Source organism: Nycticebus coucang, chromosome 14 (genome assembly GCF_027406575.1).
Source record: "Nycticebus coucang isolate mNycCou1 chromosome 14, mNycCou1.pri, whole genome shotgun sequence".
Lineage (NCBI taxonomy): Eukaryota > Metazoa > Chordata > Mammalia > Primates > Lorisidae > Nycticebus > Nycticebus coucang.
Window position 1 is genome coordinate 55382539 of NC_069793.1, and position 14812 is coordinate 55397350.

Here is a 14812-nt window from a genome sequence, read left to right on the forward strand (position 1 = left end):
CTGCAGCTATTACCAGCTTCCTGCTGATTGTGCCAATCTTCTTTAGTGAAGATTACCAAATATATTTTGAGAGATGAAATTTGCTTGAACAGAAAGTTTCAGAGGAATCTGTTTGGAAGGAGGGATCAGGAAATGGGAGGAATTGAAATTAGGGTACTTGCTTTTACTAACAGAAGGTTGAGTTTGTCACATGTTGAAAATTGTGAATAAGTGGGCTGCTTCTCCTGATGGTAGACAATACTTAAGGGACTGTGTGGAGAGATTTTAATTATAAAGAGTAATAACTTTCTGACTGGAATTATTAGTTTTTGGAACAAGTGCCATAGATTTATCATAGTCTTCCTTTTTAGAAACTTCTGTAAATATCTCTGGGATGATTTAGGGTAAAAGACTTTCTGACTTTAGGTTCATCTTAACTTGTAATGATGAAGAATGCATCTTCCATTTTTTATTTTTGAGGCAGAGTCACCCTGGATAGAGTGCTGTGACATCACTGCTCACAGCAACCTCAGACTTTTGGGCATAAGCGATTCTCTTGCCTCAGCCTCCCAAGTAGCTGAGACTACAGGCGCTCGCCACAACGCCAAGCTATTATTATTATTATTTCTATTATTATTATTTTTTGTTTAGCTGGCCTGGGCTGGGTTTGAACCTGCCAGCCTGGGTGTATGTGGCTGGCTCCCTACCCACTGAGATACGGGCACCCCCAGAATGCATCTTCCTTAATAATCACCAGCCAGTTGGATTGCAGACCAACTTAGAAAACTATATTTGGAGCAGCATTTATTCTGTCAACGAGAGCAAGTGAACAGGATCCTGTGCAGTCCACTCTGAATGGTTAGACATGTAGGTTGAAGATCTGGAGCCTCCCAGATAATGACCTTCTTGTGAAGTGGTTATTTGTATATGTTCTTTTTCCTATGCATTTAATAGGATCCTTGGGTAGATGCTTTGTCGGGTTTGTCTCTATTCCCTACAATACCTAAGTCTCTTGTATATCATGATTATTGTGCAAATATGTATAGAATTCAGTTCAGTTGCCTTGACCATGTTTCCCATTTATTTTTCCATGGTACATGTATTAAATTTATTTGTTTTAACTACTTAGGTGCATTTAATTTGTCCCCTACTCCCTAATCCCCTAGGAAAAGCAATATTTAGGGTAGTATACTTTTAGATAAAGCACTAGTGACTTTATAGTAATTTGATATTCGTTGAGCTCTTTATTCTATTACATATTTTTATAATATTTTCCAAACTGTGAATTGTGACCATTAGTAGGTCTGCAATAAGCATTTTTTTGTTTTAGTGATACAGAGTGGCAAATATGAGAGGGCATCATATATAGTAAGGGTAAGTATTATTTTGTAAAATTTTTGCTTTAGGTAAATTTATGTATACATATACATGTATGTGTTTATTGCTTTATTATGTAGAATGTATTTTGTACTGGAGTCATAGTCAAAGTCTGAATAACATTGCTTTATTGTAATACTCTGTTATTTCATTTGTCATATAGCATTATGCCAGTACATACAGGCTTCTAAAGCCAGGGATGGTGCCAGCCCTTTCATTTCAAGTACGACTGAAGGTAAAAACAAAACAAAATTGGGAATACCCAAAGCTATCTGGTGGTTCTTACATATGTCTCTCCAGTGGCATTTTGTACCCTTTGACCTTCTCACTTTTTTGCCTTTTGCTTTTTTTTTTTTTTTTTTGAGACAGAGCCTCAAGCTGTTGCCCTGGGTAGAGTGTCTGTGGCATCACAGCTCATAGCAACCTCCAACTCCTGGGCTCAAGCGATTCTCCTGTCTCTGCCTCCCAAGGAGCTGGGACTGCAGGTGCCTGCCACAATGCCTGGCTATTTTTTTTTTTTTTTTTTTTTTGATTGCAGGTGTCGTCGTCGTTTGGCGGGCTCTGGCTGGATTTGTACCTGCCAGCTCAGGTGTATGTGGCTGGCGCCTTAACCGCTTGAGCCACAGGCTCTGAGCCTCTTTGCCTTTTTTTTTTTTTTTTTTTTTTTTGTAGAGACAGAGTCTCACTTTATTACCCTCGGTAGAGTGCCACGGCATCACACAGCTCACAGCAACCTCCAACTCTTGGGCTGAAGCGATTCTCTTGCCTCAGCCTCCCGAGTAGCTGGGACTACAGGCACCCGCCACAATGCCCAGCTATTTTTTGGTTTGCAGTTCATCCGGGGCCGGGTTTGAACCCGCCACCCTCGGTATATGGGGCCGGCACCCTACCAACTGAGCCACAGGCGCCGCCCCTCTTTGCCTTTTTTGATCAGTAGATTATTTGAATTTGTATCCCTCTAGGTGGTGGGTTCCTTGGTTCTTCCTTGCTTCACTTTAAGGTTCTTAATTTAATATACTAAAGTGTTTTTAGGAGGGGGAAGCAGGAAACAAAGGAGAATCCCAAAATCTCAAATGATTCTGAATTGACAAAGGATTTCATTAGATTTACACTAAAATCTGCTTTCTTAATATTCTTATATCTTTCTCTTTCTTTGTTTTTATTCAAAGATCATTTAAATGCATTGTTTATTCTGAAATTAAAATAACTTTTGCTTCTATGATGTTTTCAGTTGACTTTAATTGGATTAAATGTGACTTTCAGGGGGAAAAGGATGCATATAATTCATTATCATTCCTTATTCTTTCTCCCAAGAAAATTAACCATTGTGTTTGTAGTAATAATTTCATTTTGAAGAAAAGCAAACAGCTAGTGGTGTATAATATTAACCATCTTACAACTTTTCAGCTTCTTTACTGACCTAATAACTTCAGTGCTTTTCCTATTCTTAGATGGTTGGCATACTAACCCCCTTGCCTTCATTTCTATACCTTGCTGGACTGCCAAGCTCAGACATTCATAGCCCTGTGGTTTCAAGGGACTTTGGGAGATGATTTCATTCAGACTTTGGGAGATGATTTGCTTCATTCTTTTTTTTACAGGAGAAAATTTTGAGCAGACGCCATTAAGACGAACATTCAAGTCTAAGGTTCTTGCACGATATCCTGAGAATGTAGAATGGAATCCCTTTGACCAAGATGCAGTGGGAATGGTTAGTATTTGTTAGATACAAGTATGAGATAGTTTACGGAGTAATTTGTAGTGTGATTGTGAGTTCAGTCTGTGGTAGCAGTGGTTCCAACCAAGTGCAATAACTGTAGAAGAAGAAATTGTAATATATATTGTTTATAATTCTGCATTTTAGTCAATACATAAAATATTCAGAACATATTAAATATACTAAAATCATAGTGTGTTTCTGTTGTGTCAAATATATAGCACTGGGTCAGTGAACTTATTTTGTGGTACTAAACTATTTATTGTTTATTGTATCGAGATTATATGATGAAGTGAAGTTTAAAGTAGTTTTCTCTCATTCTGCACTGTATATATCTGAGTAATACAGCAGAAATTGGTATTTTTGTTTCATTATAAATTTAGTACAGCACTTAAAATCGTGTAGGCTGGGGGTGATAGCTCATGCCTATAATCCTAGTACTTTGGGAGGCCAAGGTAGGATGGATAATTGTTTGAGGCCAAGTATTCAAGACCAGCCTGGTTAATGTAGTGAGACCCTGTCTCTACAAAAATGAGAAAAAAAATAGTTGAGCCTGTTGGTGTGCACCTGGAGTCCCAGTTACTCAGGAAGTTAAGGTGAGAGGATCACTGGAGACCAGGAGTTTGAGGGTATAGTGACTTATGATCATGTCACTGCATTTCAGCCTGGACAACAGAGTGAGACACTATCTCAAAAAAAAAGAAAAAATCCTAGGCTGCGACTCACACCGTAATCCTAGCTCTCTGGGAGGCTGAGGTAGGTAGATTGCCTGAGCTCATGAGTTTGAGACCAGCCTGAACCAGAGTGACACCCTGTCTCTAAAAATAGCTAGGCGTTGTGGTGGGTACCTAAAGTCTAAGCTACTTGGGAGGCTGAGGCAAGGGAATCGCTTGAGCTCAGAGTTACAGTTTGCTGTGATGCCACGGCACTCTACTGAGGGCAACAAAGTGAGTTTCTGTCTCAAAACAAACAAACAAAAAACACGCCAAATCCCATGTAGAAGAATACTACTGTGAATAAGCTAATCTTTACTGAATATTCATCTTGCGTGAGGCATTCTATTAATCTTTTTTTTTTTTTTTTTTTTTGTGGTTTTTGGCCGGGGCTGGGTTTGAACCCACCACCTCTGGCATATGGGACCGGCACCCTACTCCTTGAGCCACAGGCGCCACCCAGCATTCTATTAATCTTAAGCATTTTATTAATACATGAATTAACTCATTTAATCCTCACAATACCCCTTACATAAGTCATATTAAATCAACACATTCACAAATGTGTATGTATTTTATAGATGAGGAAATCAAGATCTAAAGAGGTTAAATAGTCTGTTTAGGGTTGCATGGTGGAATGTGAATGGTGTAGTCTGGTTCCATATTTTTGCTCTTAACCACATTTTTGTACTGTCTCTTGTTACTTTTTTCTTTTTTTAAGAGACAGGATCTTGCTTTGTTACCCAGGCTGGAATTTATAGCTCGCTGCAACTTCAAACTCTTGTGCTCCAGCAGTCTTCCTGCCTTAGCCTCTCAAGTAGCTAGGACAATAGGTACACACCATGCTTAGTGTCTGTTGCATTTTTAATAGCATTCTATGGTTTTTAGGTGATAATTTTGTTTGATACCTACAGTAACCCTGTGAATTAGGCAGTGTAAACTATATTATTATCATTTCACGATGAAAATAATGAGGAAACTGAATTTTAGAGAGGATTAAGTTTTTTAATTCCTACTTCAGTGTTTGTTTTTTTTCTTTTTTTGGAGAAAGAGTGTTATTTTGTTGCCCTCGGTAGACTGCTGTGGCATCACAGCTCATAGCAACCTCCAGCTCTTGGGCTTAGGCAATTCTCTTGCATCAGCCTCTCAAGTAGCTGGGTTTACAGGCGCCCGCCACAACACCTGGCTATTTTTTTTTTTTTTTAATTGCAGTTTGTCCAGGGTCAGGTTCAAACCCACCACCCTCAGTATATGGGGTTGGTGCCCTACTCACTGAGCCACAGGCGCCACCCTTCATTTTTTATTGCAGATTTACATGCTATAGTCTAGAAATATCTAGATTTGGGGGAGTCAAGTTCAAGGCTAATGGATATAAAACATAATTTAGGTTCTTGTATTTGTTAACGCAGGCTATTGCCATTTCTTTTGTGTAGTCAAGTTCATGTAAAACTGGTAAATGGGGACTGATTGATTCAGGTCAGTTTGAGTAACTTATCCAAGTTTCTTTTTATAACCCATCTGAGTTAAAGTGAAAAAGTACATCTTTATCCTGATTATGCTATCTCCTTGGTTTATACGAAATGAGCACTTTTATGATGTGAAAAGAGAATGTGATGTGAGAGAATTTTATGTGTTTTTTAAAAAATAACAGGTTTAAAAAACATTGTAGGTATAACTTGAGTCTATCTTGTGTTTAGGTGCATTTCCCGTATCATCCTAATACTTACTTTACTCTCTGTCATGCTGTTGTGCTTACCCACCCACCTTTTTCTTAATTCTTTAGGCTTTCTTTCCCATCCATATGTCTGTGCATTTTCTTCCTGTTTCTGAAATACCCTATTTTCTTGTCTACCTGGTGAATTCTAGCATAACCTCAATTAAAGCTTTTTCTGATGTTTCCAGGCTGATTTGTCTTTTCTGTGTTTCTCCAGTACTTTTTATATACTTCTGTATAGTTGATGACTGCATTATAATTTTATTTGCTCCCTTGCATTTAAAGGGAGAGGTTTAGGGCAGATGTAAATCCAGTTTAGTAGGTGCTGTATAAATAAATAGTGGTGGTATTGGTGGTGTTCTGCAGAGGGGATCTGCAGTGAGCTCACTGCTTGTTGCCTTGTCTTTTGCAGCTATGCATGCCCAAAGGGCTGGCATTCAAGACCCAGGCTGATCCCAGGGAGCCCCAGTTCCATGCCTTTATTATCACAAGGGAGGATGGCTCTCGGACATTTGGATTTGCCCTCACATTTTACGAAGAGGTGACTAGCAAGCAGATCTGCAGTGCAATGCAGACCCTCTACCACATGCACAATGCTGAGTATGACGTCCTGCATGCTCCCCCTGCTGATGGCAGAGACCAGAGCGGCATGGAGGATGGTGAAGGCACTCCTGTGACTAAACTGCAGCGCTTCAACTCCTACGACATTAGCCGGGACACTCTCTACGTCTCTAAGTGCATCTGCCTCATCACACCCATGTCCTTCATGAAGGCGTGCCGGAGTGTGCTGGAGCAACTCCACCAGGCAGTCACCTCACCTCAGCCCCCTCCACTGCCCCTCGAGAGCTACATATACAATGTACTCTACGAGGTGCCACTCCCACCCCCTGGCCGGTCCTTGAAGTTTTCTGGTGTCTATGGGCCAATAATCTGCCAGAGACCAAGTACCAACGAGCTTCCTCTATTTGACTTTCCTGTCAAAGAGGTTTTTGAACTGCTTGGGGTGGAGAATGTGTTTCAGCTTTTTACTTGTGCCCTTCTGGAGTTTCAGATCCTGCTCTACTCACAGCGTAAGTCAGTACTTATTAGAGTTCTGTGCCTGCAGAAGGCTTTCCTTCTTTCCATATTCATATACATTGGGCTGACTATAAAGGGGAAAGGTGTTATAATTTGAGTAAAACCTAGGTCTTTTGCAGGGAGGTGGTAAATGGCAAATGGATGGAATGTGAGAGGGCCAGTATTTCTGATTGACTGTCTTCATGGCCTTCTGCTAGGTACACCAGTATGGGAAGAGACCCCGTCTCTCTTCTCTCTCTCTTTTTTTTTTTGAGACAGAGCCTTACTTTCTTGACCTTGGTGGAGTGCCATGGAATTGTAACTTAACAGCAACATCAAACTCTTGAGCTCAAGATCTTGCCTCAGCTTCCCGAGTAGCTGGGACTACAGGTGCCCGCCATAACACCCAGCTGTTTTAGAGATGGGGTCTTGCTCTTGCTTAGGCTGGTCTTGAACTCAAGCAGTCCACCCGCCTTGGTCTTCGAGAGTGCTGGGATTATAGGCGTTAGCCATGGCACCTGTCAGACCCCGTCTCTTGATGTACCTTTTGATTGAATGAAAAGAGGGATGGGAGGTGATGGTCACTGGAAATTGATAGCCAGTAATTCTATTCTTTCATTCTGCAGAGTTATTTCTGCTCCTTCCTCAAACTGACAATAAAATCAGGGATTCACAAAGGACTGTGCTTTATGTATTGAGAAAATATATTTGAGACAATGAGGATATGTTGCTTCTTTCTGTTGTTTGTTTAGTTAAATGAGAGGTTGTGTGTGAGCTGCAGATTTGGAGAAAATAGTAAAGTAGATCAGAAAGAAATAGATGCTTTTTAAATGAGCCAGACTAGTAACATGAAATTAATTTATTCAGATTTATTTAGCACATATTTATTGAAAGTGTACTGGGTGCCAGTCATTGTTTTAAGGGCAGTGGTGGACAAAATAGAGAAGAATCTTTACATTTTAGTGGGGAAAGAGAGATGATTAAATAAAGAAAATGTATAGTTTGTAAGGTAGTTAATAAAGGTTATGAAGAAAAAAAATAAAACAGGTAAAAGGATAGTTTTTGGGGAAGAGAAGTTCTAGTTTTTAATAGGCTGTTTAGGTTAGGCCTCTCAGAGTGACCTCTTGTTATCATCTGTAGGAAAGGAATTCCCTTTTAGGGTATAGGAGGTATAAACTTGCAGTTGGCCAACATGTTTTTTTAAACTCTGCCACACATGGGAAGAATGAAAGTTGTCTTGGGCCACATAGTAAATACACAAATGAAAGCTGATGAGCAAAAGAAAAGGTCCCCCCATAGTTTTTGTGATATGTGACACCACTGTTAAGCAAAAAAAGTCCTTACAAAATCAGCATGTGGCCTAGTGGCTGCATAGGTTGAACACCCCCAGAGTATGGAGAGTCTAAAATAAGAATGTGCTTTGTGTGTTCGAGAACAATGAGAAACCTGGGAGAATGGAATGGTGTAAAGGAATAGGAATGTAGTAGGAGATGATGTTACACTTAACAGCAGGTCAGGTGATAGTATTTTGTAAGACAGATTTTGACTTTTACTCTGAGGTGCATGCATAGCCATCAGAGGTTTTAATTCTTTTGACTTACTTAAATAATTTCTAATAACTTATGGAAGAGTTCCCAGGAGTGTTCAAAGAACCCTTGCACATGTATACACGTTCACAAATTCACCAGTTGTTAACATTTTGCCATATTTTGCTTTATTGCTGTTGTTTCCATGTATGTGTAAACATAACTGAACCATTGAGAATTATATAGACGTTATGTCTCCTGACTCCTAAATTCTCAAGCTTTTATTTCCTAAGAATAAAGACATTCTTTTACATAATTAAAATATGGTTATCAAATTTAGGAAACCTAGCATTGATTAAAATACTATATTCAAGTTTCACTGTTATCCAATAATGTCTATTAAGATAATTTTTAGAAATTCCTTGTTCAGAATCTAGTTCAGTATTATGCATTTCTTTTCATTGTCAGTTTCTCAGCCATTTTTTGTTCTTTTATGACATAGACATTTTTGAAGAGTACAAATTATTTTGTAGAATGTCCCTCAATTAGCTTGAGGTTATAAATTTTTCTTTTTTTAGAGTCTCACTCTGTTGCCCTGGGTAGAGTGCCATGGTGTCACAGCTCACAGCAACCTCCAACTCTTGGGCTAAGCAATTCTCTTGCCTCAGCCTCCCAAGTAGCTGGGACTACAGGCGCCTGCCACAATGGCTGGCTATTTTTAGTAGAGATGGGGTCTTGCTCTTACTTAGCTGGTTTCTAACTCCTAAGCTCAAGCAATCTGCTTTCCTTGGCCTCCCAGAGTGCTAGGATTATAGGCATGAGCCACTGCACCCAGCCTAGGATACAAATTTTTATCTGGAATGTTACAGAAGTGACATTGTGCTTCTCTCCATATATTATATCAGGAGGCACGTACTGTCTCTTTTTACCATTACAGAAGAAACACAGTTTGTCCCATTTTTGGTGATACTAATTTGATCACTTGGTTAAGATGGTGTTTGCAGGTTTTATAATTGCAAAGTTATTTTTCTCTTTGTTAATAAGTAAATTGTAGAGAAATACTTTGAAATGCTGTAACTATACTGTTTTTAAATTTTTGTCTAATCATTTTAGCATCTATTATTGATTTTAGTCTGAATTACTTATTTCTGTGATGATTACTAAATAGTAATTTTCTAACTTCCTCTATATTTATTATTTGATATTTTACCATAGGAAAAACATTCTCCCTTGTTTATTATTGTACATATTCATAAATTTTATTTTTTTCAAGACAGAGTCTCACTATGTCCAAGAGTGCCATGGCGTCACAGCTCACAGCAACCTCAAACTCTTGGGCTTCAGTGATTGTCTTGCCTCAGCCTTCCAAGTAGCTGGGACTATAGGTGCCTGCCACAATGCTGGCTATTTTTTTGTTGTAGTTGTCATTGTTTGGCAGGCCCTGTGCTGAATTTGAACCCACCGGCCCCGGTGTATGTGGCTGGCACCTTAGCCGCTGAGCTACCGGCACCGAGCCATAAATTTTTATTTAACTCAGGTTATAATTTATTACTATAACTGTTTATTTTGATGCTCAGATTTCTCAGATTTGGTTCATGGGCAAAGGAACATGACATTTAACCTTCCTTTGACTTTTGTTCACTAATGTATTCTAAGTACTAGAACAAGTGGCTGGAAAATAAGTGTGCTCAGTAAATGTTAAGTGCATGAATAACTTACGCTTTTGATAGCATCACTCCTATTAAAAGTGTTTTTCAGCCTTTTTTATCTCATGACACAACTGAACCTGTAGTTAAACTTCCGTGGCACACTTAAATTATGTTGATCCAAAAAAAAAAGGAATATACTTACTGTGCTTTGAATTTCTTTTGAAAATAATTTAATTAATGATCTTTAAAACGGTGCCTGTAGCTCAAAGGAGTCGGGCACCAGTCCCATACACTGGAGGTGGCCAGTTCAAACCTGGCCCCGGCCAAAAACTGCAAAAAAAAAAAAAGTTGCAGCATACCAGGTGAAAATCACTGCTGTAACCATGTAGTAAGAGTATATCCCCAAAGAGAGAATGGAGGAAAGCAGAATCCAGTTAGGAAGCCATTGTAATAATCCAGGTGCGAGATCATGTCAACTAGGACTGAGGAGGAAACAGAGAAATGGTATGAATGGGTTCTGGGTATAGTTTGAAAGTGAAATAATGGAGACTGTTAAATTGAAGAGTACATACCCCATTTAAAGTGGACAGCCACTAAATAGTTCCAGTTAATTCCTTGTGGATATGCTGGTCTACTGTTAGGAAATTTTCCAATTTTTCATGAAAACACAAGTATTTTACATGAAATCTCTGATTTTTAAATGTTAACAACAAATGTTCTTGTTAAGCACTGTAGGCCAAACAAAAAGCCATCTGATAGATGAATGTAGTTCCTGAGGCTTTACTTTGCAACTTCTGGTTTAAAATGTAGAATTATGGACTCCAATCTCCAGGCTAAGTATATACTTGGACAAATCTTGTTTCTTACTAGCTACTCTTTCTTGGCTGGATCTTCATAAAAACACTTTGAAATAATGACTTAATTGAATAGGAAGACTTGTCTTGTTTAGTACAGAACAAAGAGAAGGAAAAACTAGACAGTCAGGATGTTAGAAGATGCCATAAACATTTAGGTACCTATTCCTTAGAGGCAAGGAAAAGAGGATTTGAATGAGAAATATGATGAATATGATGGACAAATAATATTCTTCCATCTGAGCTTCTTCTATATTTCTCAGAGCATACAATAAGAATTTTAAGATGTTCAAATGCAGTTGAGAAGGTTTTTGAGGAGAATCAAATTGAACTTGGGACCTAAAGTCATCCTTAGTATGGACAAGAAAAAGCTTTTTCTAGAATCTCTTTCTGGGCATTGCTGAGCATGGATGAAGCAAAAATGGAGAGGATTGCTTTTTGTGGAATACAGAGTTTTGCTTTTTGTTGTTAATAGAGTGCTTTAAACAAATGAGGTTGGTTTTCTTGAAGTAGTGTCTTTTTATGATTTATAGCCATTGTCTTTATGTGGATGAAAATTGCTCTGGTCCAAAACATGCCATTGTCCCTGCAGTTGGTGTTGCCTGCTGCGTGCCCTGCCTTCTGAATAGAAAATAGACTCTACTTAGGGAAAAGGAGCGTCGGCTAAATTGTAAGGTCCTTTGGATGACTGAACTGGCAGTTTTATTTTTTTATTTATTTATTTTTTGAGACAGAGTCTCAAGCTGTTGCCCTGGGTAGAGTGCTATGGCTTCACAGCTCACAGCAACCTCCATCTCTTGGGCTCAAGCGATTCTCCTGCCTCCGCCTCCCAAGTAGCTGGGACTACAGGCGCCCACCACAACGCCCAGCTATTTTTTTTTTTTTTTTTTAGTTGCAGCCAAAATTGTTGTTTGGCGGGCCCGGGCTGGATTCGAACCCGCCAGCTCAGGTATATGTGGCTGGCGCCTTAGCCACTTGAGCCACAGGCGCCGAGCCTATTTTTATTTATTTATTTATTTTTTTGTAGAGACAGAGTCTCACTGTACCGCCTTCGGTAGAGTGCCGTGGCATCACACGGCTCACAGCAACCTCCAGCTCTTGGGCTTATGTGATTCTCTTGCCTCAGCCTCCCAAGCAGCTGGGACTACAGGCGCCGCCACAATGCCCGGCTATTTTTTTTGTTGCAGTTTGGCCGGGGCTGGGTTTGAACCCGCCACCCTCGGCATATGGGGCTGGTGCCCTACTCACTGAGCCACAGGCACCGCCCCTGAACTGGCAGTTTTAAGGAATGTTTCTATGTAGGTCATTTTATTTACTTTTGGATAATGTTTGCTCTGTGTTCCAAGTAGAAATAGTTTTGTTTTAATAGTGTCCTTTTTTTTAGTGGTTGCTTTAAAATTATGTACAGAGCAAGTCTTTATCTGATGTGGCCTAGTAGGTCATTTGATTGGATAAATGACAAAATCTAGGAACCCTAAAAGTGATATAAATAGTCATAACCATTTTTTAAAAATTAAAACATGTAATTCTATAGCCACCAATCTTTTGATGAAGGGTTCAGACATTTCCCTTGATTGGGGTCCCCAAATCACACATTTGCATTGTTTTTCTTGTATAATGCATTGACTAGATTTTCTAGTTACTTTTTTTAAAAGTGGAGCAAGAACTTAAAGGACTTTGCAAAAGAAGCTCAGTGGAAACTACCTCTACATTTTTGCAGTTTTCCCTGTTTTTTTTTATTTTGCAGTTTTTGGCCGGGACCAGGTTTGAATCCACCACTTCCGGTATATGGAGCCACTTCCGGTATATGGAGCCGGCACCCTACTCCTTTGAGCCACAGGCACCACCCACATTACTAAGTCTTTTTGAAGCATTGGATTTTGTTGTCAGAGAAACAACCATTCTTTCTTTTTGCCCTCATATTTTACCATTTATTTATATGTTTAGTTATCCAGTAACAAGTTTAACTAGCACAAATTTGACAATAAATGTGATGGATTCTTCATTTAAGCATACATTTCAATTAGTGGTAGCCATGTGTTCTTTACTGCAAGTGGGGTAAATCAGTTAATATAGTAAGTTGGTTAAGTGTACTTTAGTAAGAAATCTACTGTTTTAATATCTAAACTAGTTTTTTTATTTTTTGGGTTTTTTTTTTTTTCTTTTGAGACAGACGTTCACTATGTTGCCCTCACTAGAGTGCTGTGGTGTCACAGCTCACAACTCAAACTTGGGTTCAAGCGATTCTCTTTCCTCAGCCTCTCTCGTAGCTGGGACTACAGGTGCCACCACAAGGCCTGGCTATTTTTTGTTTGTTTAGGAGGCTCAGGCTGGGTTCAAACCCACCAGCCTGGGTGCATGTAGCCAGTGCCCTAACTGCTGAGCTATGGGTGCTGAGCCTAAAACTAGTTTTTTGTTGTTGTTTTTTTTAATTGCAAAAGTGGTGAATGCTCTAGGCATAAATTGAAATGTTACCAGTCGAAGAGGGTCCAGCTGGCTGTCACTGTCAGCCAATATGCAGAGATAATGATAGGTCCACCAACTTTGTCAGAAGGCTGGTGATTCTGGAGAACCCTCTCCAAGACTGTTCTGTTTATCCATTTCCAAAAATCACAGTTTTATACATAAAAGTTGAAAGCAAAGACCATACCAACCTTTATTCCAAATAATAATCAGATATTGGCCCCTGTAGCTCAGTGTCTAGGGTGCCAACCACATATACTAGAGCTGGGGGGGTTCGAACCTAGCCCGGCATGCCAAACAACGACAACTAGAACTACAAAATAGCTGGGCGTTGTGGTGAGCACCTGTAGTCCCAGCTATTTGGGAGGCTGAAGAAACTCGCTTAAGCCCAAGAGTTTGAGGTTGCTGTGAGCTGTGACGCTGGCACTCTACTGAGGACTCTGTCTCAAAACAAACAAAAAAACAAATAATAATTAGCATAACTCAGTGACCTGTTACAACATTCTAATTCAAAAGTTAATCTTCTAAATCAGTCCACCTAAAGTATCCAAATTAGGCATCTTTAGGGTGACAGCTAAATTTATAAAACAATAAGAAGGGGAAATAGGAGGTTAAGGTCACCTGGGACCTAAGCTGAGCAGACCTAGCCTGATTAACTCCATCTTACTCCCACTACGTTTGCTTCCAAGGACAGTTCCAAAGGGAATAAAATGAAGGACCCCCCCCCCCACCCAATGTGGTAGCCAGAGATCATGAAAATAGTATCCTTTAAAACAAATTAATATGTGGACAGATAATACAGAGAAAGTTGTCCTTTTTTTTTTTTTTTTTTTTTTTTTTTGTAGAGACAGAGTCTCACTTTATGGCCCTCGGTAGAGTGCCGTGGCGTCACACAGCTCACAGCAACCTCCAACTCCTGGGCTTAAGCGATTCTCTTGCCTCAGCCTCCCGAGTAGCTGGGACTACAGGTGCCCGCCACAACACCCGGCTATTTTTTTGTTATTGCAGTTCGGCCGGGGCCGGGTTTGAACCCGCCACCCTCGGTATATGGGGCCGGCGCCTTACTGACTGAGCCACAGGCGCCGCCCGAAAGTTGTCCTTTTTCATTGACTAAATCACTTAATTTTAAAAAATTCCCTCCTTCCTGGTATTTTTTTTTTTTCCTTCCTGGTATTTTTAAAGAATGCTAGGTGTTGAATACACAGGTATGAATCTTAATATTCTTTAAATTTTATGTCTACATTATGATATATGTGTGGTGTATTAAAACTTAAACATGTCAATCATATAGTAGAAATTTACAGCTTTACAAAGGCTGTGAAGCAGTGGTTCTCAACCTGTGGGTCGCGACCCCTTTGTGGGTCGGAAAACATGTATTTCTGATGGTCCTAGGAACCGAGACACCGCTCTTCTGTCAGTCTCCAGGTGGGTCTGCCCACAGCAGGATGACATCATCTGCATTAAAGTGTCACGGCGTTAGGAAAGTCGAGAATCACTGGTGTAAAGTGAAGTGTAAGACCTCTACCTCTGGTCCCCAGTTCTCCTTCTAAGAGGTTATTTCTGTTACCTGTTTCCTTCTACACATAATCATGTGTGAGCCCAAATAACTGACTGAGGCAAAAATCTCAATCAATGGAGATTTATTAAGGTAAAGTTAAGGATGCACCTGGGAAAAACAGGAGCCACAGACAGGCCAGTGTTTATTTTTCTGAAGGGAAATTTAGATGCTTCAGCATTTAGAAGCATGCAGGGATAAGGGAGAAA

The 14812-nt window shown here is 39.7% G+C and overlaps 1 protein-coding gene across 5 annotated transcripts in view; it reads left to right on the top strand.

Moving 5' to 3' along the window:
* DENND5A (DENN domain containing 5A) overlaps nucleotides 1–14812 on the top strand; it is a 104798-nt gene that overhangs the window by 21866 nt on the left and 68120 nt on the right. For 3 of the 5 annotated variants that reach the window (XM_053561346.1, XM_053561351.1, XM_053561349.1), the window contains exons 2-4: nucleotides 1520–1591; nucleotides 2958–3067; nucleotides 5913–6570. In XM_053561346.1, the coding sequence (XP_053417321.1) occupies nucleotides 1520–1591; nucleotides 2958–3067; nucleotides 5913–6570 (840 nt within the window). The remainder of the gene's footprint in view (nucleotides 1–1519; nucleotides 1592–2957; nucleotides 3068–5912; nucleotides 6571–14812) is intronic. The other 2 variants (XM_053561348.1, XM_053561350.1) reach the window with 1 other exon arrangement.